This window comes from Ambystoma mexicanum, chromosome 2p (assembly GCF_040938575.1).
Source record: "Ambystoma mexicanum isolate Mex_15411 chromosome 2p, UKY_AmexF1_1, whole genome shotgun sequence".
Lineage (NCBI taxonomy): Eukaryota > Metazoa > Chordata > Amphibia > Caudata > Ambystomatidae > Ambystoma > Ambystoma mexicanum.
Genome location: NC_090923.1, coordinates 760439599 through 760463904, shown reverse-complemented (window position 1 = coordinate 760463904; position 24306 = coordinate 760439599). Strand labels below are relative to the sequence as shown.

General features: G+C 49.4%; 1 protein-coding gene across 2 annotated transcripts in view; it reads left to right on the top strand.

The window, feature by feature from the left end:
- Window positions 1-24306, top strand: part of HNRNPUL1 (heterogeneous nuclear ribonucleoprotein U like 1) — a 116336-nt gene that overhangs the window by 38087 nt on the left and 53943 nt on the right. For both annotated transcript variants that reach the window (XM_069644404.1, XM_069644403.1), the window contains exons 10-11: window positions 7796-7924; window positions 18537-18705. In XM_069644404.1, coding sequence (XP_069500505.1) covers window positions 7796-7924; window positions 18537-18705 — 298 coding nt within the window. The remainder of the gene's footprint in view (window positions 1-7795; window positions 7925-18536; window positions 18706-24306) is intronic.

The window sequence follows — 24306 nt, the reverse complement described above, 5'->3', positions numbered from 1 at the left end:
CATGGTTCAAGGGCAACACTATCAGTTCAAGGCCCTTCCCATTGGATTGAAGTCGGCGCCAATGGTTTTCACCAAGTACTTGGCGCTAGTGGCGGCATAGCTGCATCTACGAGGGATCCACGTTTACCCCTACCTGGACTGGCTCATCCGAGCGAAATGGAGGGAGACTGCCGTTGCACACTCGGCGGGAACTGTACAGCTGCTGATGGAGCTGGGGTTCTCTGTCTTGCTTGGTGCCATCGCAAGACGTACTGTTTGTGAGGTCTTGACTGGACACGGTATAATGCCTGGCGTCTCCGGAGGAGAGGATGGCTGCCATCCTGGACAAGGTGCAACGGCTGTTGAACCTGAAGATTGCATGGGTGAGGTCCATCAAGTCCCTTCTCGGCATGTCATGCATCTACCTCATTCAGCTGTGCAGACTGCGGATGCGGCCACTGCAAGAGTTCAACGGCCGTTGGTTCCAGATATCGGGAAGCTTCGAGGACAAGATCTCTCGATAAGGATTTCTGTTGAGCGATACAGTGGTGAGGAGTCCGTGCACATCTTTCGGCAGGTGCAGACTTCCAGACACCACCTCATCAGGAGTCACAACGGACGCCTCCCTGGAGGGATGGCGCGCTCACCGGAAGTCTCCACACAAGAGGCCTGTGCTACCAGAGGAGAAGTTGTTGCATATAAACATACTGGAGCTACGGGCAATGTTTTGTGCCCTCAAGTCTTTCCTTCGTCCCTCAAGGGCAAGGTGATGCAGTTCTTCGCGGACAACACCACCACGATGTTCTACCTCTGGAAGCAGGGGGCACCAGATCCCATAACACTCCAGAGATGGCACTGGGCCGTTGTCCAGGGGATGTTCCTCGTCTTTTTTCATCTGGCAGGAGTAAAGATCATCGCCGAATCCCTCCGCAGGGAGCTGCGCTCGTGCCACGAGTGAGCTTCAGCAGGACCAAGTGGATCTCCTGTTCCGATGATGGGGCAATCCCTACATCAAACTGTTTGCGACGGCGATGTTAGGCAGAATCACATGCAGTACCCTTTGCACACACAATTAAGACAAGTGACCTTTGGTACAAGCCTGTACTACACAGTGGTAGCTGTGGCTGAACAGCCAGACTTATCTCAAGAGTAGGTGACCAGTGGCAAATAGTTACACCAATGATTCAGGCAAATACCAACTCAGGATTTTCAAGTAAAAGAATATACATTTATTTCACTCTTCAGTTGTATAACATTTCACTATTATCAGTTTAAAAATCACACTCTTAATACACCACACAGCTCCCAATAAGTTCCAGACAAGTTAAGCTCACAACATGAAGTGGGAGCAAAATGGCACTCCAGCAGTTTAAAAGGGAGAGAAAGACCGTTAACAGAAATTGAATCACACCAACAGTTCAGTACTCGGGGCGAACAAGAGACTACAATGATGATGGAATCGGGTAGAGGCTTAGGGCCAAAGTCATTGGGTCAAAAGTCTTTTGCTCAAGATCACAGTTCAGGGTAGTTTGCGGTAAAGTCTGTGCCACGGATTCCGGGCGAGGTTGGTTGGTAGAAAAGTTAGTTCAAAGAGTTGAGAAAGACAAGCCCTCGGTTTGGAGAAAGATTTCAAACACTTACACCGCGGTTGAACGAAACGAGCAACTGGATTTGCACAGTACCTTAAAACGTAGAGGAAGCTGAGGCTGACGTTCCTGGTAGTTCCTGCAGGCTCACGGTTCCTGAAGCGATTGTCGGACTGACAAGTAGGAAGACTGGAGGGTCCTGCGCTACCCAGGGAAGAGACCAGCAGCAGAGCAAAGCAACAAATAAAAGGTGCACTCCTTAAAACCCAAGCAGAGTCTGATCTGCTATCCGGCCCACTGTAGCTCTGTACAGCGAATTCGACGAGAGGGGTCCTGGCTTGCAGTTTGGTCGAACTGGTTGGTCCCACCAGCTCAAGGGAAGAAGTTTCCTGCAAGATTTTTTGTCGGTTCAGTCGTCGTAGGGGTCCTCTTCCATCAGCTCCTGGTTGGGTCTTTCGTTCCAGTGGCGACTCTGCCTTTCCAGTCCCGACACCTGCTTTTTATGCAGTTTTCCCCCATTTATACAGCCTGGCTGTCGATCACACAGCAGGGTGACTGTCCCGGCAAGGACATTCACCCAGCCACTCAAACAGGAGTGTGACTTGTGTTACCAAGGGAACCCATGGCAGGGGTCCAACGATCCCTCCCTCACCTCCTGCTTACCCAGACTTTCAGGCGCCTTAAGGAGGGCTTCTGTGCAGAAGCCTGCAAAAAGATGAACAAAGGGACCAAACCTGAGTAACGCAAGAGACATTTACAAAAAGAAATGGCGAATAAACCCAGCTGGAACCGTAATATATGGTCAAGCGGGTTTGAGGCTAATCACCTAAAACAATACCATGGTTATTTAAGATAACCGCGGTATAAAAAATAGGGTAGACACACTGCCATCAGCCAAGTCTTAGTGTAAAGGGAGCGAAACAATGCTCCAAGAGACAGACACAAAGGGATAAGAATTAACCCTTTCCAATAATCCATGTAAGATGGGTTGTACTGGGTCTGGTTTAAAGTGACTATCGTAGTTAATCGCAACTTTCTCTTTTCTGGGGGACAGTAGGTCAGCCCTAGAAAATTGTGTCGGTGGGAAGTCTCAAAGACAACCCTGTGTCACTGTACTGAAGGTGCTGTGTAACATGAAGAAATGATGCTATGGAGTAGGTGAAGCTCCATTGCCAAGATCACATAACTAGAAATACACACAGCAAAACGCATGCAAGAGTAGGAAAGTCTCTCACAAGGTGAAAAAAAATAAACCCTAGAAATCCAGCAAAGCTGCTGAAGGACTCATTAGGTCTGGAAGAGGTTCACCGTGCAGTGCACAGAGGTGGACCCTCTACGGATTACGGCTCCTTGGGTACTGCTGTATTTGCTGGCGCATGCTTCCATCAAGATTCATCTGGTGGCGACCTCCCGCTACATCAGAACTCTGGGGTGGTTGTCGCTGTGGTCGCACCACCTGGTCAAGGAGTTCATCAAAGGACTTTTCTGTTCATTCCTGCTGGTGAAGGCTCCTAGCCCGGTATGGGAGCTCAATGTGGTGCTGACTAGGCTCATGAGTCCACCCGAGCCTATGCATTCGGCACTGCTGAAATTCTTGTCGTGGAAAACAGCGTTTCTTGTGGCAATCACCTCTGCACGACGAGTGGGAGAGTTCCAGGCCCTCTCGTAAACAACCTTATTTGACATTCCACGAGACGAGGGTGGTGCTACGGACGAACCCCTCCTTCATGCCAGAGGTGCCATCGGACTTTCATCTCAATGAGCCCTTGGTGTTACCGGTATTCTTCCCAACGCCTTTGTCGCTGGCTGAGAGGACTTTGCACTCCCTGGATGTAGCTAGAGCGCTGACTTCTATGTGGACCGCACGATTTTGGAAGACGTCAACTGTTTGTGAACTTTGGCCCTGTGAACCAAGGGCTCTCCGGCTGCATCACCCATTCTCACCGGTTGGCAAACCTGCTGTCTGGCCGTCCGAGAGCCCACTCAACCGGAGCGATCGCTGCATCTACGGCGTTCCTGTCTGGTGTGCCCCTGCTTGACATCTGCAGGGTTGCTACGTGTAGGTCGATGCACACCTTCACAAAGTTCTACTGCGTCAACGGCGATTCCAGGGAGGAGTCTAGAGTCAGCCAAGCAGTGCTGCGCAACCTGTTCGCTTGAAGGTGAGCCTGGTGAGGAGGTAAGAGATGCTTGATGTTAGCCTTCCCACCTCCTACATAGCAGTACACATAGCATGTGTACTGCTATGTATTAATGAGCATGTGAATTCATGCCGGACCCATGCTGGAGAACAGTAACTTGTTCCTTCGTTCATGGTTTCTTCAGGTTTTCTTCCCTGAGTCTGCCTTTAGTCCAAAAACCCTTGCCTTTTAAGCAGGTTTCTCCCATTCATGCACAGCCTAGGCTGTCAATCACACAGCAGGGTGGCTGTCAAGAAAAGACAGCCAGCCAGCAGCCTGGTTGCATTCAGGCACTCAAAGAAAATGGCGAAAAAAGACAGGGTAATGTTGACAAAAATGGTCACCCATGGCTGCTAGACTGCCGCTGAGGATTCAGCACAATGGCAGGAAAAGTAAACCACTGCCACAGCCATTTAAAGTAATGAGGGTAAAAATGTTACATGAGTATGGAGTAAAGGGCTACTAGCTAGCTGACCTAGACGGGAAAGGAGGAAATTCAAAAGGCAAAGAGAAGACATTACGATGACAGAATCAACAATGCCACCAACGCACAAAAAGATGTTTAGCATCATTGAAGAAATGAGAAACCCACCAGGCTGCGATAACACCCCAACCTTCTCAGAAAAACTATGCAACGACCTGGCAGACCACTTTAAAAAAACAAAAAAATCAACGACATCCGACAAACAATACAAAAGCGACCAACCATCCACAACATACAACCCAACAAACCTAACACGGAACCACAGCACAAACTCCAAAGCTTTCCAGAAATATCAGCAGAGGCATTCGCAATGCTGGTAAAAAGGCAAGAAAGCGGGATCACTCATGGACCCCTGTCCCCAGACATCTACAAATCAATCCTCGCGCAAGGATTGCCAGCAGAACACAAATCTATCACTATCAACAGGGACTTTACCGAAGATCTTCAAATCAGCATACATCAAGCCACTCTTGAAAAACACAAGTGGTGACGTAGATGACCTTTCCAACTACATGCCGATCTCGAACATCCCCTACGCAGCAAAACTTCTAGAAACCTACTTATATAAACTAACCCAAGAACATGTAGAAAAACACCACCTGCTGGACCAAGCTCAAATCTGTTTCAGACCAGCGACGCAGACTCGAACACTACCTCAGCCCTTATTCTGCTTGACCTCTCCGCAGCCTTTGACCGTTAGCTACAACACCCTGACCAAAAGACTAGAAGACATAGGCATAAGAGACAGCACTAAGCGGGACCAAATCATTCCTAGCAGACAGAACAGAAACCGTATGGATCAAACCTTTCAAATCCACTCAACGAGTTAACAACTATAGAGTGCCACAAGGATCCTCACTATCTCCACTATATTTCAACATGTATCAGACTCTGGTCATCAGAATCTTCAAAAAATACATTACATGTTACAACTACGCAGATGACACTCAGATCATTTACAAAATCAAAGACACCGATGCCGACCATTGAACCCTAATCGACTGTCTAACAGAAGTCTTCAACTGGATGGATGCCAACAAGCTGAAAATCAACCCAGGAAAGACAAATTATGATTGTGTCCAAAGACCAAGAGATCGAAACCACCATCCCATGGCCTATGGAAATGGGAAACACAGCAACACCATCGAAGGTAGTAAAAAAATCTGGGAGTCCTGATGGACAAACTAACCCTGAAATTACAAGCAACAGTGAAGAAATGCTTTTTCATCCTCCACACGGCAAGAAGAATTCTACCTTTCATCTCCTTCACGCACAAAACACTAACTATCGTCGCCCTAATCATGTTAAAAATTCACTCTACCTCGGAATACCAGAATACCTCATGAAGAAACTTCAACAGATCCTCAATGCAGCAGCAAGACTACGCCTCAAACTATACAGAAGAGACCACATCACTCCAGCCCTAAAAACACTACACTGGCTCCCAGTAAAACATTGCATCACCTTCAAAACAAAAACGCACAGGGCAATCGGCAGACAAGGCGCAGAATTCCTACAAAAGAAAATAAGTACAAACCAACGAGACTCCTCCGATCAAGCAATGAAATCCGCCTGGAACTCAAACCATACCTTAAGAAAAAACCTGGAGGCAGCTCCTTCAAACTTAGCCGCAAAAACCTGGAACATACCAAAAGAAATAAACAACAAATATCACCTAAAATTCAGGAAATCACTAAAAACCTGGCTCTTCTTCTGGAAACCTAAACCAGAAAGGACACGGACATCCCCGACCCAGGAGGGTAGCTCCCACGGCACCTGGACGGGTGACACCGGATAGACTGGAACACAGGCGGCACGCACAGAGACTTGAGTCAACTACCCCAGACAATCCCGCCAACACTTTCGCCCGCCCCTTAGTTACCGTCAGGTACCACACTGGTGTGGAATTGTTGAGATATTGGCAATCACCACACTAACTGAGTGCAGGTGCACTGGCCACAGGAGAATGAAGGGAGGATAATGGGAGCTATGAGAGGGCATGTTAGAGCAGAGTGAGGGCCAGAGGAGTAAGGAACCTTGTATGCCAGTTGGACCCAGATCAGGACAGATCCGCATAAGGGGAGACTACGCAAGCCGAGCGCCTCAATTCAGGATAGAGACGCAAACTAACCAACCCTACTAACAATTTCCCTTTCTGCATACACCTCTCAAACTCCAAACCAAACACAACCAAAACCTACTGCACAACAAACAGCACAAACTTCACTACGTTGCAACAACAAAACAAAAACGGTCTTGCACAACAGTAAGTGATGACTACCGGCCGCAAACACCCCAGGCCCAGCCAACGGACCCACCGGGCTGAGGCCGCCAACAGCACATCACTGCTCTCATGCACTTTTCCAGCTTCCTCCCACTAACTCAACCTCCCCTCCTCTTTCAGAGCTGCCAGGGGACCACTCGGGTGGTGATAGTGCGCGGTACAAATATCCTATAACATTAAAACCAATCCACATAAGATGGTGTGTGCTGGACCCACAAAGAGAAAGGGGAATTAAAGTCATTCCACAGTAGTTCACACAGGAAAAGGTATTTAAACCTTAGGAGAAATCTAAAGGATTTCTGACAATGCACTGGTGTTGTCACCATACCAAAAGATGCCTATTGAGTTTGTCGGGCTCTAAAAATCGGAAACATATAATCCAAATCCGGTCAAAACACATGGGAGTGAGAAAAAGGACTCACTCCAGCGTTAAAATCCTAAAGTCCAGCAAAAGAGCTGAGGGTCTCGGGAATTTGCACAGAAATGAGAATTCTCCCTTACACCCACCACCATCTTCTGGAACTACTCTGTAGTCTAAGCAGATTCACAAGCATCAGAGGATATGCATTACTCACCATAAGTATATTTCTAGTGCTTGTATCTGCTTAGATACACATGCGCCCACCCATGGGAGTTAACCTATATACCTTACACCTTTCTTCTGCACTCACATTTTATCAGAATCCCTCATGGCAGAACAAAAACTGGGGGGCCTCTGCATGTGTATTTTGGGAACACTGCATGTCACGGTAGAGATAGTTGGTCACGCCCATATCAACTTCACTTTTCAGTCTTTGAATAAAAGATGCAATACTCTTGAATACCACTAGATACTGTACTATATTCACAGCATGTGAATCTAAGCATATGCAAGCACCAGAAATGGTTATGGTGAGCAATGTATGTCATATCAAGCACACATAGAAACTTGCAGGAATTTCATTATTTGATACAGGACCTTGTTGGTTATTTTATAGGTTGCCCTTGATTTTTTACCTGTGCCCCACCTAATTCCTGGAGATGCCACTTCGCCTGGGTGTTGTAATTTTTGTGTATGCTGTGGCATGAGGGTGGTTAGTGTGATGAGAATGTCCCCAAATGGAACCAATGGCTGTTTTTGTAATACAAATGTTTGTAACTTGGTAGAACTCCCGAAGTGTGTTTGCCTTTCGTTTCCATGTTCATCAATATTTATATGGAGAAAAGTATTGGTGGTATTCTCAAGCTAACAGTTTGCCATTTCTTTTATTTGAAGTCTCATTTCCCCTTTTTTTTTTTTTAGGTCATGGGCCTCAGACGTCAAAGAAACTATGCTGGACGCTGGGATGTTCTCATCCAGCAAGCGACCGGGTGTCTAAACAAACATTTTCAGATTGCATCACGAAAGAAGCGCAATTACATTCTAGATCAGGTATTTGACTGCAAAACAAGCTTTTGAAAGTGCTTCTTGCGTTGTTGCAGTAATCGATGTATTTTATGCACAGTCTTTTATTGCAAGAATATTTGTTGAAATGTCTTGGGCAGGAAAAGCGTGCGTATCTTACTTAACTTAAACTTTAATCTGTGTGAAGGATTATGTATGGTGCAGACGGCTGGACCTTGCCACTCCTGGCAGGACTGTAGCCTTGGGAAATTGCCTTTCCAGAAGACGGCCACTCCACGGGAAGCTGATATCGGAACAGCAATCAAAGGGCATACCCATTCACAAAAGGCGTGGCCATACACCGGGCCGGGGGGGGGGGGGGCACATTTCAAAGGGCTTTTGATCTTAAGGGAAGGATGTCCAGTTAGAGTACTGTGCAGCTCTGTACAGATAAAGAACTTCCTGCCCTCTTGTTACTTTGACTCCATCTCTCCATGTGTCCCCCCCGCCCCCTCCACTTAGTTTAGCATAAAGCATTTTTGGTGTGATGTCAGAACGTCAGTCCACTTATTTTAAGGATGTATTCAGCATAGCAGCCACATTGTCCACTCATTTAGCCTACTGCTGTCATTACTGTTTGGATGTTAGTTGACAAGAGGGTGTCGTTTTTGGTCAGGCAGTTCTCTGGAACCTTTTTGTGAGAATTAAAGCTCCTCCCCAAGTGTGGGCCTGTCTTGGAATCGCCCATCCAGTATGAAATGGGACTACTAGTCTAGCCCCCTTTCCCCAATACGCCCGTTGTTCCTGATGTGTGTCAATGGGGACGGCGTGTGCGGTCATGCCTGATCTCGTGCCTACTTTTGGACAGTTTTTCTGAAGTCCAACTAAGGGCTTAGTAAAACAATTCAACTGAGGGAGTACAAGACTCCACTCTTAGTACAAGGCTGTACCACCTGAGTATATGGTAGCTTAGACAGCAGCCAGGCTCATTTTAGGAGGGAGAGGGCTGTAGAATTAGTACAAGTGAAATTGTCATACAAATGATCCAAAGAAGCACAAACACTATGTATTGTAAAATAAAGGATTTATTTAAATACAGGTAGGCCCAGATAAATCTAGTGGCAAGTAAGCACTAAAATATATTAAATCACAGTATCAAAACACTCTACTTGAAAGTACACAGACCCCAAGTATAGACCTTATTTAAAGTACCTAACAGTAGTACTAGGGAAGTCAAAACTTTTTCATACACATTCAGTATAGGTCAAGCCTATTCTTGGGGTAAAAACCAATGGTTACTTTTTACAATTACATTCAGTAATGCATGGGCAGTAGACCCTTCCAGTTTTATGACTCTTAGCACAAATGACTTAATCGGTCAACTGTTGGTTACTAGGTGAGTAATACCTATGGATGTAATATACAATTACTGCTGCTTTTGAAATCGGGGGAACCCCAGATTGAGGTAAGCAGTAACTCTTGTAACTTATTTTGGATGGCACACAGCTAACGCAGGGTAAGTGAAACCCACATACTTTGTTTAACCTCACAATGGAGGGGGAAAGTAAAACCCAATGTCAGACTTTACTGAAAAGGTAGGCAACAACCTAATGCAGAATTAAGGACAGGCTATCAGCAAGTCGGGGAAGCAAGACCCAGTTGAGGGGGGACGCGTACAATTATCCTCAAGGGACTAATCTGGTCACACTTTCCTGTGATTAGTTTGTGCCTCTCCCAAAAGTAGAGTAAAATACCTTCACATCTACTTTCTATTAGACTGACAAAACAGTAGCTGAGGAAGAAAAGATGTTAACCATACTTTTAAGAATATTGCATCACACATTCAAGATCAGTAAACGTTTGTAGCTGTTCACTCTTAGAATTAGTTACAACCAACTCTTTACAAGTAAGTAACTTTAAAAAAAAAAAATCCCAAGTTCCAATCCCTTGAGTCTTTCTCTTATTCTAAAATGGGCAAACGGGTAAGTATTTCACTTTAGAGTTAGAAGAGGGTCCAGGGGATTCGCAGAAGACACCCTAGCAGGATTCTCGCAGTTGGACTGGGTGTACTGGACGAGGGACCTCCCAATCAAAGAAAACACCACATAGCTACACAGAAATCCTAACAGGCTTAAGATGAGTACCCAACAGTTCTCCAGCATGGGGTCTGGCGTGGATTCGCGTGCTCATGAATATTCCATGTCAGGCTGGGAATCCTCAGTAAAGAGAAAATCAGTTTGGTTATTAGAAGACTGCTCAGAAACTAATCACTGGTCTCTGGGCCCTACTCGACTAGCTTGTAGTTCCGAGCATGAGATCCTTACGCCTTCTTGTTTACTGTACATTGCCTTGTTCTTAATTTATACCATAATGCCGATAGGTTCATACCAATATGTGTCTGTAAATTGGTTGAGCTTTGCTTCTTTCGCTATTGTATGTAACTATGCTTCACAAGATTATGCGCCCAGTTGCCCTTGGGCTCGGTGCGCTTTATAAATAAAATAACCAGTGCTTTCGAAATCGGGGAACCGCAGATTGAGGTAAGCAGTAACTGACGGCACACAGCTAACACAAGGTAAGTAAAACCCACATACTTTGTTTAACCTCACAATGGAGGGGGACAGTAAAACCCAATGTCACTTTACACTTTACTGAATAGTTATTCTAGGTAGGCAACAACCTAATTCAGACTTAAGGACAGGCTTAGCAGCAAGTCAGGGAAGCAAGACCCAGTTGGGGGACACACCTACAATTATCCTCAAGGTACTAATCTGGTGATACCAACGCTTTACTTTTGGGAAGAGGCACAACCTAATCACAGGAGGGTAAAATACCTTCACATCTACTTTCTATTAGACTGGCAAAACAGTGGTTTAGGAAGAAAAGAGGTTAACAATACTTAAGAATATAGTGCATCACACATTAAAGATCAGTAAGAACTTTTGTAACTGTTCACTCTTAGAATTAGTTACCAACCAACTCTTTACAAGTCACTTTTAAAAAATGTTCTTTTCTAGGCAGAAGTCCCAATCCCTTGGCCATCTTTCCCTTATTCTTGGAGCATGAGTGTTTTCAGTGGCAGAAGGGTTGGTCACTAAGACTAGTGACCAACAGGCAGTGTCAGAATAGGTTCTTTAGTAGCAAAAGTCAGAGTTCCTTAGGAAGACTGGGCAAACAGTTGTATTTCGCTTTAGAGTTGGAAGAGGGTTCAGGGACTTCGCAGAAGACACCCTAGCAGGATTATAGCAGTGCGACTGGGTGCACTGGACGAGCGACCTCCCAATCACAGAAAACGCCACTTAAATACACAGAAATCCTAATAGGCTTAAAGTACATACCCTAGCCAACACAGTACCTCGGCATTGAAGAAGCTTTTGCAGCAGAACTTCAGGATCTGCAGCCAAATACCCGGTCAATTGAGTCTGTCGTGGAGACTGAAAACAAGACCTCAGAAGGGACTTTGCAGCAGGGATCGATGAAGAAGGCTCTAGTCAAGGTTTCCCTCGCGGCTGAATGCGGTTCTGCGGATTTGGCGCATTTTCAGCAGCAGAACTTCAGGATCTGCAGGTCCTACTGCCCCAGCCAATGATTGCCCTCTACTAAGCCCCTCCTCTGGCAGCCATCTTCAGATTTTTACTGCACGTTCAAGTGTTGGGGAGTCCTCGTGCTGTAGCTCTCGCGCTTTTACTACGTTTTGCGATTTTTCTAAGTTCTACTCTTTCCAGTCAGTCGAGCATCAAGCTGTCGATCCATGATCTGATTAACGGGGGCCCGTTTTTCGTTTCTTCAGCGCCCCTCAAGGATGATTTTTCGTCGAGTTTCTTCTTGGAGGATTCCAGAAGCTTCTTCAAAGCCTAGGATCGATGGGCACTCCGTATGCCTCTACTGCCTGCATTCAGACCAATTGCATGTGGAAGACTGTGCGTTTTGCCAGGATATGGTCCCCCACACCTTGAAGGACCGGCTCGGGTGACTCGCTGAGTGGCTCCAGGCCAAGGCCCCTGCTGCGGGTGGGTCCCGGCAGTATGCCTCTTCCAGCCACAAGAGGTCTGTGCGGTCTTCTAAGACCTTTGAGGGTGCCCTGGGGATGGTGGTGGGGGGGGGCAACCTAAGGCCAAACACTGGCGGCCAGAGTTGGCACGGCGTCTCTGGTACATTCGACCACGAGCCAACGCTCTGGCGAAGAGTAAGCCTGGCAACCCAGGTAAGCTTCTGGAGAAGCCCCAGAAAGACCATCGAAAAGGACAAGGGGAGCAGGGCACTGACCATAAGGTGAAGGCCCCTAGCGCGACCAAGGTCGTGCAGGCCCAGATTCACCAGGCAAAGCCATTCCTTGAAGGCCTGGTGTCCCTAGTGAAGGCCGCTGGTTCGCAGTGAACGGGCCGCCAACACGCGTCTCCCTGCCTGCCAGGAGGGAATCATTTCAACCTATTGAGAAGACGCCAGTGAAGGTGATGCCCGTCCTCTCCCTGAAAAGTCTCACCTGGTCGAACAGAAGGGGTGTGGGGGGGCCATGGTAGTCCTGCAAGGCCACGGACCTCACCTGAGGAGCTTTGCAATCTCAAGACAGTTTTGGAGAATGAAATTTGTCGAGGCCATGGCCTACGGGAGGGACCCTGCCGAAGGAGACGTCAAGTGGCGACGAGACCGAGCAGGGCGTGGAGGAGTTGGAGGGTCCCCACACTGCTACCGCCACCTCAGCAACCACCTCAACCCCAGCGGACATTTCGGTGGACCTTCTCCATGCACTCCACACCTTGTGGTTCCGCGATCCGGACGAGGATGCCCCTTTCCGCTGACTGAGGATCCTGCGGCGCCGGTAGATCCAACGGTGTTGGGCAGAATCACCTGCAGTACCCTAAGGGAACACTACAGGCAATTAGGGCTACAAGTGTAAGCACAATTTCACCTTTGGTACAAGCCTGTACTACACAGTAAAGTGAGCAGTAGAACAAGTTACCCAAAGGACCAACAAATACAGTGGTTCAAATAAACTGGTCAAGGTTTCTTGGTAAAATATACATTTATTTACTCAGTTAAAAAACCTTACACTAGCATAAGCAGCTCAATATCGCACACTAATACCACAAATACAACCGGTAAGTAAAAGTTTAGCTCCAAATGAAGTGGGAGCAAAATGCCACTCCAGATGCTTATTAAAAGGGTAAAAAGACAAGGTTATAGAATAGACGGCCCAAATACATTGATAGGCAGGGCAAAGGGTTTCAGTTAAATTCAACCAGCAATTGAATAGGCCTGGGCCAAAGTCAATGGTTCAGAGTCTTTTGTATAGGATAGCACAGTTCTGGTAAATAAGTTAAGTCTTTGCCACAGAGCTTACAAGAATTTGGCTAGTCGACAAGTTTGACGAATGTTATGGGAAGGACAAGCCTTCGTAATTGAAGAAAGTTTCACACTTTCTCGGTGGCCGAAAAGATTTCCAGACCTTGTTTGCACAGTACCATGTCAATGTAGAAAGCTGTAGCTGAGGCAGTTGGCCCTGGCAGAGCTCGCTGTTCATGAGCTTCAGTCGTGGGCACAAGAAGACGTCGGGAGGTTCCTGCCCAGGGATGAGGCCAAAAGCTTTAGCAAGAGGTTTGGAAAAGTGTGAGTGCTTTAAGTCCACGAGCTGGTTTCCTTCCCTCTGGCTATCCGGTTTTCAGCAGCACTCTGATGAAAATTCAACCAGATGGGGACGGTGTCCAGGTGGCTTGCGAGTTGGTTCCCACCAAACTCGAAGGAAGAAGTTAACCTTGAAGGGCTTCTCTGTCGATGGAGTTTCAGGCCATTCAGACCTGCAGCAGGGCTTCACCGGTCGTCCAAGAGTTGTAGCAGTCCTCTTCCTTTAGCTTGTCTTCGGTTCTTTTTTGTTCCAGTGGTCGACTCTGCTTTGAGAGTTTTCCCCATTCATTCCAGCCTGGCTGTCACTCACACAGCAGGGTGGCTGTCCTTGCTGGACAACCAGCCGGCCAATCACGCCAGTGTGTATTCAGGTCTCCTAGGAGACTAAGCATAGGGAGTTTCGGGCACCTCCCTCACATCCTGTCCACCCCAGACACTCGGGCACCATAGGAGGGCTTCAGCACTGAAACAAAGGGACCAAACATGGTTTGGCTTGCAGAGACAAACACAAGGACCTTTCCTAAAAGAAATGGTGAAAAAAGCTGACCAGAGTCTGTTTTTACAGATGGGTCTTGGGTGCCATATTGAAACATGGCTGACCCGTTGTTAGCGGTCGGGAAAAATCATGGTACTTTGATCTAAACCACTGCCACCAGCCATTTAGAGTAGGAAAGGGTAACATTTTACTGTTACATTAGTGTTTTGATTGGTGGAAGCTAAGCTATCCCTCCAGCCTTCTATAGTAAGATGGTGTGTCCTGGGTCAGTAAATTTAGAGACTACTAAAGTCAATTTAACTTTACATGCTCTGGGAGACGGTAGTCAGTCCCAGAGTAGGTATTTAAACCTTTTAGAAGTCTGAAAGACTTCCCTGTGCCACTGCACTGAAGGTGCTGTGACGCACAGAAAAAGATGATGCACATGGAGTTGGTTTAAAACTCCATAACCAAAGTGAAACACACATCAAAATGCATGAGAGCAGGGGGGAAAAGACTCGCACACTTTTCAGGTGAAAAATAAAATCCTAGAAAGTTGCTGGGGGTCTCAAAAGGTGGTGCCAGGACCATCGGGTGAACCGCCTACCAAGGACGACAGTGGATCCTCCACTGCCTTTTCACCAGTCAAACAGCCCCCCCCCCACCCCCCCCAACCAAGGGAGGATAGGGACATGGCAAGGACTGGCACAGATGGTGGGTTAGGAGACCTCCTGTCTCCACCACCCAGAGCCTCCCTGCCTGACGAGATATGATCTCTAGGAAGACCGGGCTGTCGATCCCTCTGTTGAACGACATTTGGGACGAGGGACTCTCTCTTATCAAGAACCCGTCTGCCCCGGCGAAGAGGGACCAGTACAAAAAGTACAGGGTGCCGGACTCTGCGCCCAAGTGTTTGAGGTCCCAGCCTTCCCCGGATTCAGTAATCTCAGTGGCAAGGAAGAAATCCTCTGGCTCTGTGGCGTCCACTCTCTTCTCCCCGGACAGTGAGGGCAAGAAGTTGGACGCCATGGGATGACACATCGGCAGCAACGACCATCAAGGCGGCCAATCGTGGCACACTACGACCGGGAGCTCGTAAGATCGCTCCCTTCCTGGACTTCCTTTATGAGGACAAGAGCGCGGAAGCTTTGGGGATCCTATTGGAGGGGGAGGTGGCATCGGACCATGCCATCACAGTGGCCATGGATATTGCAGATACAGGATTCCGCCAAATGGGCAACTGTATTTGCCTTCTTTGGCAGGGATGGTTGAAGGCCACCAACTTTCGCCGGGAGGTGCAGTTGAAGGTATTGGAATTGCCTTTTGACAGGGATAATTTGGAAAGACCGTGGACGAGTCCCTCCAGGCCATCAAGGCAGACACCGAGCCGGCCTGTGCTTTGGGCATCCTGCAACAGCCGTCCTTTCAGACCTCAGGAGGAGGTTCTTTCAAGGGCTTCGGAGGAAGCTCGTCTTACTGTCAACCATCCCGCTCTTCGGCTCAGATCAACAGGGGCCGCAGCAAGTCCGGAGGAGGTCGCTGTCGTGGCCCAGGTCCCCAAGGCGGTGCCTGCACAGCGAAGCAGGACTGAACTGGCCATGATGTCGGACGCGCACCCCGGTGGGAGGACGGCTGGCGAACTTGGCGTGTGGAAGACCACCTCCACTGGGTGCTGGACGCTCTGGCCCATGGACACACCCTGGAATTCCAACGAAAAGGTCCTCGCATACTACCTGTGGCCAGGCAGGAAAACCACGTTCCTCACCTTCTGCTGGAGGTGCGGGCCATGCTGAAGGGCGCAATAGAGCTCGTCCCATACAGGCTCCAGAGTGTACTCTCGGTACTTCCTCGTCAGGAAGAAGACTGGCGGTTGGAGGCCCATCCTGGACCTCTGCCGCTTGAACAAGTACATCTGATCCCAGAAGTTTTGGATGTTCATCCTTCAGCACGTGCTAGGACAGCTGAAAGAGGGGATTGCCTGTCATTGCTGGACTTACTTTCATATCCCCAGCCACAAGGGACACCGCAAGTTCCTGCTCTTTGTGGCGGAGCTGGAATTCTCGGTGAAGTCATACTTGTTGTCATGGCAAGACTGTTTCTGGGGTCGCTACTCAAGTGTCATGCCTGGTGTCTCCGTCAGAGGAGAGGATAGGGGCCATCCTGGGCAAGGTGCAACGGCCGTTGACCCTGAAGATCGCAAGTGTGAGGTCCAAGTCCCTTCTCTGCATGATGTTGTCATGCTATACCTTTGACTGTGCAGGATGCGGCCACTGCAAGAGTACCTTGATGCCCGTTGGATCCAGGCATCTGGAAGCTTTGAGGACAAGATCTCACCAAGAATTTCCCTCAAGCGATACAGTGGTGGGGTGACTGCGCTCACAGTGGGCTTGGAATTCCAGACCCCACCTCATCAGGAGACTGTCACGGCGGACGCCTCCCTGGAAGGATGGGGCGTACACACGATATCTCAACGCGAGAGGCCTGTGGCTACCTGAGGAGAAACTGTTGCATATCAACCATCTGGAGCTACAGGCAGTGTTTTGGGCCCGCAGGACTTTCCTTCTGTCCCTAAAGAGCAAGGTGGTACGGGTCTTCTGACAATCCCGCCACTATGTTCTACATCAGGAAGCAGGGGGGCACCAGATCCCCAGCACTCTCCAGAGAGGCACAGGACCTATGGCATTGGGCAGTTGCACTGGGGATATTCGTCCCGTTTCATCTGGCAGGAGTGGAGAACATCATCTTAGATTCCCTCATCAGGGAAATGCACTCATGCCACGAGTGGAAGCTTTGGCAGGATCAAGTGGATCTGTTCCGACGATGGGGCAATCCCCACATCGATCTGTTTGCGACGGTGACGAACATGCATTATCATTCTCCTGGGATGGCCACTGTGTTTTCACCCGCCCTCTCCCCAAATTGCCTTTGCGACTCATCAAGCAGTTCTGACGGTCCTGGTGCAGGATGATCCTCGTCGCACCGGAGTGGCTGAGACAGATATGGTACCTGGACCTTCTGGACTTGTCCGCGTCCCCTCCAGTCAAGCTTCTTGCAGTTGCAGATCTTTTCGCCAGAGGTGCGATCCTGCATCACTACCCATGGTCGCTTACAGGCCTGGCTCCTGCAGCGCTAGAGTTTGGAGGATACGAGATCCCAGCGGACTGAAACTACTTACTTGCCAAGGCCAGAGCTTCGTCTACACTGAAATGTTAAGGACCTAAGTGGAAGAGGTTCGCCGTCTGGTGATGTGCACAGAAGATAGACCTGCGAATTACGGCCCCTCATGTGCTGCTGGATTTGTTGCTGGCCAAAGCAGGACTAGGGCATGCTTCCATCAAGATTCACTTGGCGGCGATCTCCTGCTTCACCAGAACTCCAGGGCGGTTGTCGCTGTGGTCACACCGCCTGGTCAAGGAGTTCATCAAAGGACTTTGTTCCACCGGGGAAGGCTCCGGCCCCGGCATGGGAGCTCAATGTGGTGCTGACTAGGCTCATGGGTCCTCAGTTCGAGCCTATGCATTGGGCGCCACTGACATTCTTACCGTGGAAGACGGTGTTTCTTGTGGTAATCACCTCCGCACGCCGAGTGGGAGAGATCCAGGCCCTCTTGTAAACCTCCGTACTTGACGTTTCACAAAACGACGGTAGTGCTACGGACGCACCCCTCCTTCATGCCCAAGGTGCCGTCTGACTTTCATCTCAACGAGCCCTTGGTGTTACCTGTTTTCTTCCCGTAGCCGGCTGAGAGGACTTTGCACTTGCTGGATGTGGCTAGACGCTGAAGTTCTACGTGGACCGCAAATGTTTTTTCCGAAGAGGGCACAGCTGTTAACTTTGGCCTTGTGAACCAAGGGAAGGCGCTCTCCAAGGCTTCCATTTCCAGGTGGCTCTCGGGCTGCATCACCCATTGGCAAACCGACCGTTGCCTGGCCATCCCAGAGCCCACTTGACCAGAGCGATCACTGCAACTATGGTGTTCCTGTCTGGTGTGCCCCTGCATCTGCAGGGCTGCTATATGGAGGTTGACACATACCTTCACGAGATTCTACTGCGTCGACCAGGATTCCAGGGAGGAGTCAAGAGTTGGTCAAGCAGTGCTGCGCAACCTGCTTGCTTGAAGGTGAGCCTGGTGAGGAGGTAAAAGATGCTTAATGTTAGGTGTTGAAATGCTTAATGTTGAGCATTGCCATCTCCCGTGGTTGCATGTGTACTGCTATGTATTCTTTATTCATGAGCATGTGCATCCATGCCAGACCCCATGCTGGAGAAGGAACAAGTTAATTACCTTTAACTGTTTGCCAGCATGGGTCTGGCATGGATTCACATGCAAACCCCTTGCTTGAATCAGTGGGTTGGGTGGGGGTGGGGGGTGTGTGGGAGTTTAAACTGAGCCCTTGCTTGAAACCTGAACATCAGTTTCTGCAGTTAAATCTTGAAATGATGCACTTATGTCCATACTTGTTCTTAGGAGTTTGCCATATTTACTGTTTCACACTATGCGTCTTTGAACTGTTCACATTTTTCCCATTGAAATATTTCTGAATTGTTTTTTTCCATTGGTAGACTAATGTTTATCCAACCGCCCAAAAGCGCAAGATGCGACCGTTTGAAGGTTTTGTACGTAAAGGCATAGTGATATGTCCCACAGATGAAGATTTACAAGATCGGATAGTAAAACGTACGGATGAGGAGGGGAAAGATGTTCCAGATCATGCGGTGTTGGAAATGAAAGGTATTCTTTTTATAGAATAGGTCATCTGTGTGCATGTATTACTCCTGCTTTCCATCACCCTCTCTCCATGCTTGAGACAGTCCCTGGAATGGGGACCCGGAACTTAATGTTATCCAGCAGCATATCAAAAATAGCTATGCCGCAAGCATCATGACGCTCCACAGCATGCTTCATTCCCTAACTGCCAACTCTTTTCTCCACACAAGGACATAAGCATTGGGCTGCAGCTGTCCTTTGTGTGAACTACGTGTGCTATTTCTTTTACTTTCTCTTGCCATGTTACTTTAGATTTACTGGGAGTGTGTGGAGCGGGTTGTCCTTGAATCCTTTATGTAGGGCTTCGCTGAGTTTCCTGCTGGGCTTGAGTACACTGGTGTTGGCTCCATTGTGCCCTTCACAGGGCCCAATAATTGGTCCACTGACCAAGAGCTTTGGAGAATAAATGGGTGGGAGAGGCATCCCAATCTCAGAATTGATAGACCGTGATGAGTCTATCTGCCCTTGGAGGAGCCTGTGGGGGTGGTGGTTGCTGTACACCATGGTGTATAAAGGGGGAAGGGAATGTAGGCAGCAGTTCGTCTGATCGCTGGGGGTGGAAGGTACTGCCACTGAATATCCCATTGAGGACCCACTTTTCTGCACACAACATAGTGGTAAGTGTAGCACACCAGAATAAACAAACGAGGAACAGACACGGTCCACAGTCAGATCATTGGGAGTAGGATGGGGTACTGCCACTAATCAACCCTACTAAAAAAACATCTTACCCTTCTACATATGCCTGTCAAACTTTGAACTAAGCGCAACCATACCTTTACAGCACAAACCGTACACTTACTATACCGCAACAAAAAAACACCGAACCTTGGCTACCAACCCAAAAACACACTTGTGCTCCGCGAACGATGTGATCCGAACTGAAGCTGCCAACAGCATATCACAGCTATTTTGCTCTTTTCTCCTGATCAGTCCTAACTTAAACCCCCTTACCCTCTTGCTTAACAATTCCGCCAAAGCGCCCAAGGACTGTGGTATAAAAACTTTAGCCAAAGATATCATTCTATAGCATCCACTCATACAAAAATTCCCAATAGCCCTTACAATCCAGCATTAGAATTGGAGTGACTTTATTCAACCTTCAAGGGATTACACTGCTAAATCAGGCAAGGAATCTGACATGGGAAGCTCCTGCAAGTAACAGTAATGTGCTGTCGCTTATCAATACTCAGACCACTCACCAGGCAACCCCTGCTGCACATAACCATGTCCGTCGGACACACCACAATAAAACTGCCTGGTCTGTTGCTTAACATTTGGGTTCAGAGTACCGGTCATGTTTAAGATGTGCTTTAGTCTGATACAAAAAACTGGAAATAACTGCACACTGAGAAGGTGTCATCCAATATGCATTTCCAGACACTGCTTTACCTTCAGGTTTCTCTGAGCACCAGCCATCCATCTAGAATGCAATTGTAAGTCCAGCAGAACTGGATGTATCTGCACAATGAGATGTCTTGGAATAAACAATTGCAGACCAAACGAGACAGGGAAGACCATAAACCTGCAATCACTTAGCCCAGTATAGTTTTGAAATCTGACACCACAGATGATGATGCCAAGCTGTGAAAGACGTTCAAGCCTGGTAACTCCACACTTGACGGGAATCTCCTGGAGAACTAAGGCTCTGAACCTCTAAAATAGATATGGTCACCCAGCAGGCACTGGAAGATGATCAGGAAGGAACAAGTTACTTTTCTGTAACTGTTTTCCAGCATGGGTCTGGCATGGATTCACATGGTCATGAATATCCCTGTCAGCCTAGGAATCCTCAGTAAAAGAAAAAATTATCTGAGCTCTGGGTCATACTGCCCCCCCCCCCCCCCCCCCCCCACCCCAGCCAATGACGGCCCTCTCCCAAAGCCCCTCCTCGGTCAGCCATCTTCAGATTTGGTAGCACGTAAAGTGTCAGTAGGACCAAGCGAAGAGCTGCATGGGGGCAGGCGGGAAGGTTTGCATATGAATCCATGCCAGACCCATGCTGAAGAACAGTTGTAAGTAACTTGTTCCTTCTCCAGCATGGGGTCTGACATGGATTCACATGCTCATGAATAAAGAATACACAGCAGTACACAATTACACAACCACGGGTGGTGGCAAGGCTCAGTAATCTCTTACCTCCTCACCAGGCTCACCTTCAAGCGAGCAGGTTGCACTGCTTGGCTGACTCTGGACTCCTCCCTGGAATCCCTATTGATGCAATAGAATTTTGTGAAGGTGTGCGTCTACCTCCAGGTAGCAGCCATGCAAATGCCCAGCAGGGGCACACTAGACGGAATGCCGTTGTCGCAGCGATCGCTGTGGTAGAATGGGCTCTCGGACGGCCAGGCAGCAGTCGGTTTGCCAACCGGTGACCATGAGTGATGCAGCCTGAGAGCCACCTGGAAATGGAAGACTTGGACAGGGCTTTCCATGGTTCACAGGACCATGGTTCACAAAAAGCAGAGGTTTTCCGGAAACTCTTCGAAAGGGTCACATGACACTTCAGCACTCGAGCCACATCCAGCGTGCAAAGTCCTTCCAGCTGGGGACGAAGGCGTCGGGAAAAGCACAGGTAGCACCAAGGGCTCGTTGAGGTGGAACCTTGGGCATGAAGGAGGGCTGTGTCGCAGCACCACCCTTGTCTCATGGAAAGTAGAGTAAGGCTGCTTGCAGGACAGGGCCTGGATCTCACCTAATCTTGCGGAGTTGACGGCCACGAGGAAAGCTGTCTTCCACAAAAAACTTGAGCAGAGCTGAATGCATAGGTTCAAATGAGCCTAGTCAGCACCACATTTAGCAGAATGGTCCCTGATGAATTCTTTGACTAGAAGTTGCAACCACAGTGAAGACCGCCCCGGAGTCCTGCTTTAGCGAGAGATAGCCGCCAGATGTACCTTGATGGAGGCGTTCGCCAGCCCCGATCTAGCCAATGACTATAAATACAGAAGTTCATGAGGGGCCGTGACCCTCAGAGGGTTGATCTGTGACCGGCACCAAGTCGCAAAACGCTTCCAATTTTTCTCCAGCATGGGGTCTGGCATGGATTTGCATGCTCATGAATATTCCCTGTCAGGCTGGGAATCCTCTGTAAATCTGTTTGTTTCCCTTCTCAACTCTTTCTCCTAACCAATCACTGGTCTCTGGGACATACTGCCCTCTCCCGAAGCTTCTCCTCTGGCGGCCTTCAGATTTTTACCACATGTTCAAGTCTTGGGAGTCCTCGTGCTATAGCGCTCGAGCTTTTACTGTGTTTTGCGAATTGTCTAGTTTTGCTCTTTTTTCGGTCAATTGAGCCTCAAGCTCAATCGAGCCATCATCCAACTAACAGGGACCTTCTTTCCGGAACCTTCTATGCGATCGAGGGCGATTCGAGTTCCCTTCTTGGAGGATTCCAGAAGATTCTTTGAGGCCTACGCAACGTGGTCATGGCGGAGGATGGAGGAGACTCCACGCCTCTGTTCAGGATTTGCCATGGATGTGGCCTACGGAACATTTCCTGGACGATGGGCACTCCCTGTGCCTCTACTGTGCCTCTACTGTGCCTCTACTGCCTGCATACCGACCAAACGCACGTGGAGGAGGCCTGTGCGTTCTGCAAGTTTGATTCCCCGCGCCATGAAGGACCGTCGCAAGTGGCTTACCGAGTGGCTACAAAGGCCCCCGCTATGGGTGAGTCCCAGTAGCGTGCCTCACCCAGCCACAAGAAGAAATCGGAGCGGTCTTCTAGACCTGGGCGATCCGGTGACGGGGGCTCAACGTAAGGCAAAGCACCAGGAGCGCCGTTGAGGCGGGCTCCTCGGCGGCCAGATCAGGCACTGCCTCTCTGGCACCTTTTGACCACGAGCCAATCGTCTGGTTTGGTGAAGAGTAAGTCTTGTCTTATCCATGTAAACTTCTGGAGAAGGCCAGGCCAAGGGGAGCGTGGCGCCGTTGCCAAACCCCCCCCCCCCCCCCGTTCCGAGCGGGGGAATGCCCCAAGCGTGACCACGGTCGTGAAGGCCCAGGTCCACTCAGCGTCCCTGGCGAAGGCTGTTGATGCGGGCTCACAGGAGAGAGCCTCCAGAGCGAGAGTTTCCCCGTCTGGAGGAATCTTTTCTGCCCATAGAGAAGACCCCAGTGAAGACTGTGCCAGTCATCTCCCCGACTGTGGAGAAGGGGGGGGGGGGGGCACAGTAGCCCTACAGGGCAGACATTTCAGAGGAGCTTTCTTTTCTTGAGACCATATGGACAAGAAGTTCGAGGCCAGGTCCTATGGGAAGGACCCCGACGAGGCAGATGTGGAGTGCCGAAGAAACCGAGGAGGAGCAGGGGCGTTCAGGATCCGAGGACATTACGCCGCTGTCCCCTCTGCTGCAGTAGCCAGCAGAGATTTTTTTGGACATCTTTCAGGCCTTGCACACCCTGTGCACAAGGATGCCCCTGTTACCAGTGGGAGACCCTGCGGCACCTGGGCCCTCCAAAGAGTTCATACTCCACCTTCTTGCCATCCAACGCCTCCCCTCTGACTAGGGACGAGACGGAACCAGAAACGGCAACCTCCTGTCCCCACCGCCCAGAGCGCCTCTGCCCGACGAGATTGGCTCATTCCATGATCTCTAGGGCCTCGGAATTGTTCCAACTAGCTCTAGAGGAAAAGGAAGGCTTCCTGTACCAGCACCGGAAGACTGTGCTTTCTAGTCCGCTGTTGGACGTCATTTTGGACGAAGAGGGACCGCTACGAGAAAGTACAGGGTGCCAGATTCTGCACCCAAGTGCTTGAGATCACAGCCTTCCCCGGATTCGGTGGTCTCTGCAGCAGCTAGGAAGTCTGCGGGTTCGTCTGCATCAATGGCCCCCTGCGCGCCCCCCCCCCCCCCCAGACAGCAAGGTCAAGGCGGCCAATCCCCTCGCCATTGTGGCTAGTTATGACAGGGAGCTATGGTTCAAGATCGCTACCTTCCTGGGCTTCCTTCCCGGCAACAAGAGTGGAAACGCTGGAGATCCTGCAGGAATGCGAGGTGGCATCGGACCATGTCATCACAGTGGCCACGGACATCGCCGACACAGGGTTCTGCCACAAGTGCAACAGCGTTTGCCTTTTTCGGCGGGGTTGGTTGAAGACTAACTTCTGCCAGGATGTGCAGTCGAGGGTGTTGGACATGCCCTTTGGGGATTACTTTTTCGGCAAGACTGTGGACGAGTCTCTTCAAGCCATCAAGACGGATACCGAGACGGCGCGTGCTTTGGGCACGCTTCAGCAGTGACGACTGTCCTTTCGGACCTCAGGAGGAAAGTCCCTCAGAGAAAAGTCCCAGGGTTCCTCCAAAGGCTTCGGTGGCTTCACGTCGTCCTACCGTCAACTGTCCCGCTCTTCGACCCAGGAGGCCTACATGGGCCGCAGCAAGCCCGGAGGAGGCCGCTCTTGTCGCCAACGTCCCCAAGGCGGCGACTCCACAGCGAAGCACGGCTGGGATGTCAGGCCCCCACCCGCGCACCCTGGTTGTAGGCCGGCTGGCGAACTTCCTTGTGCGGAAGACAATGGCCACCGACCGTTGGATGCTCTGACCCACGGAATTCCTCTGG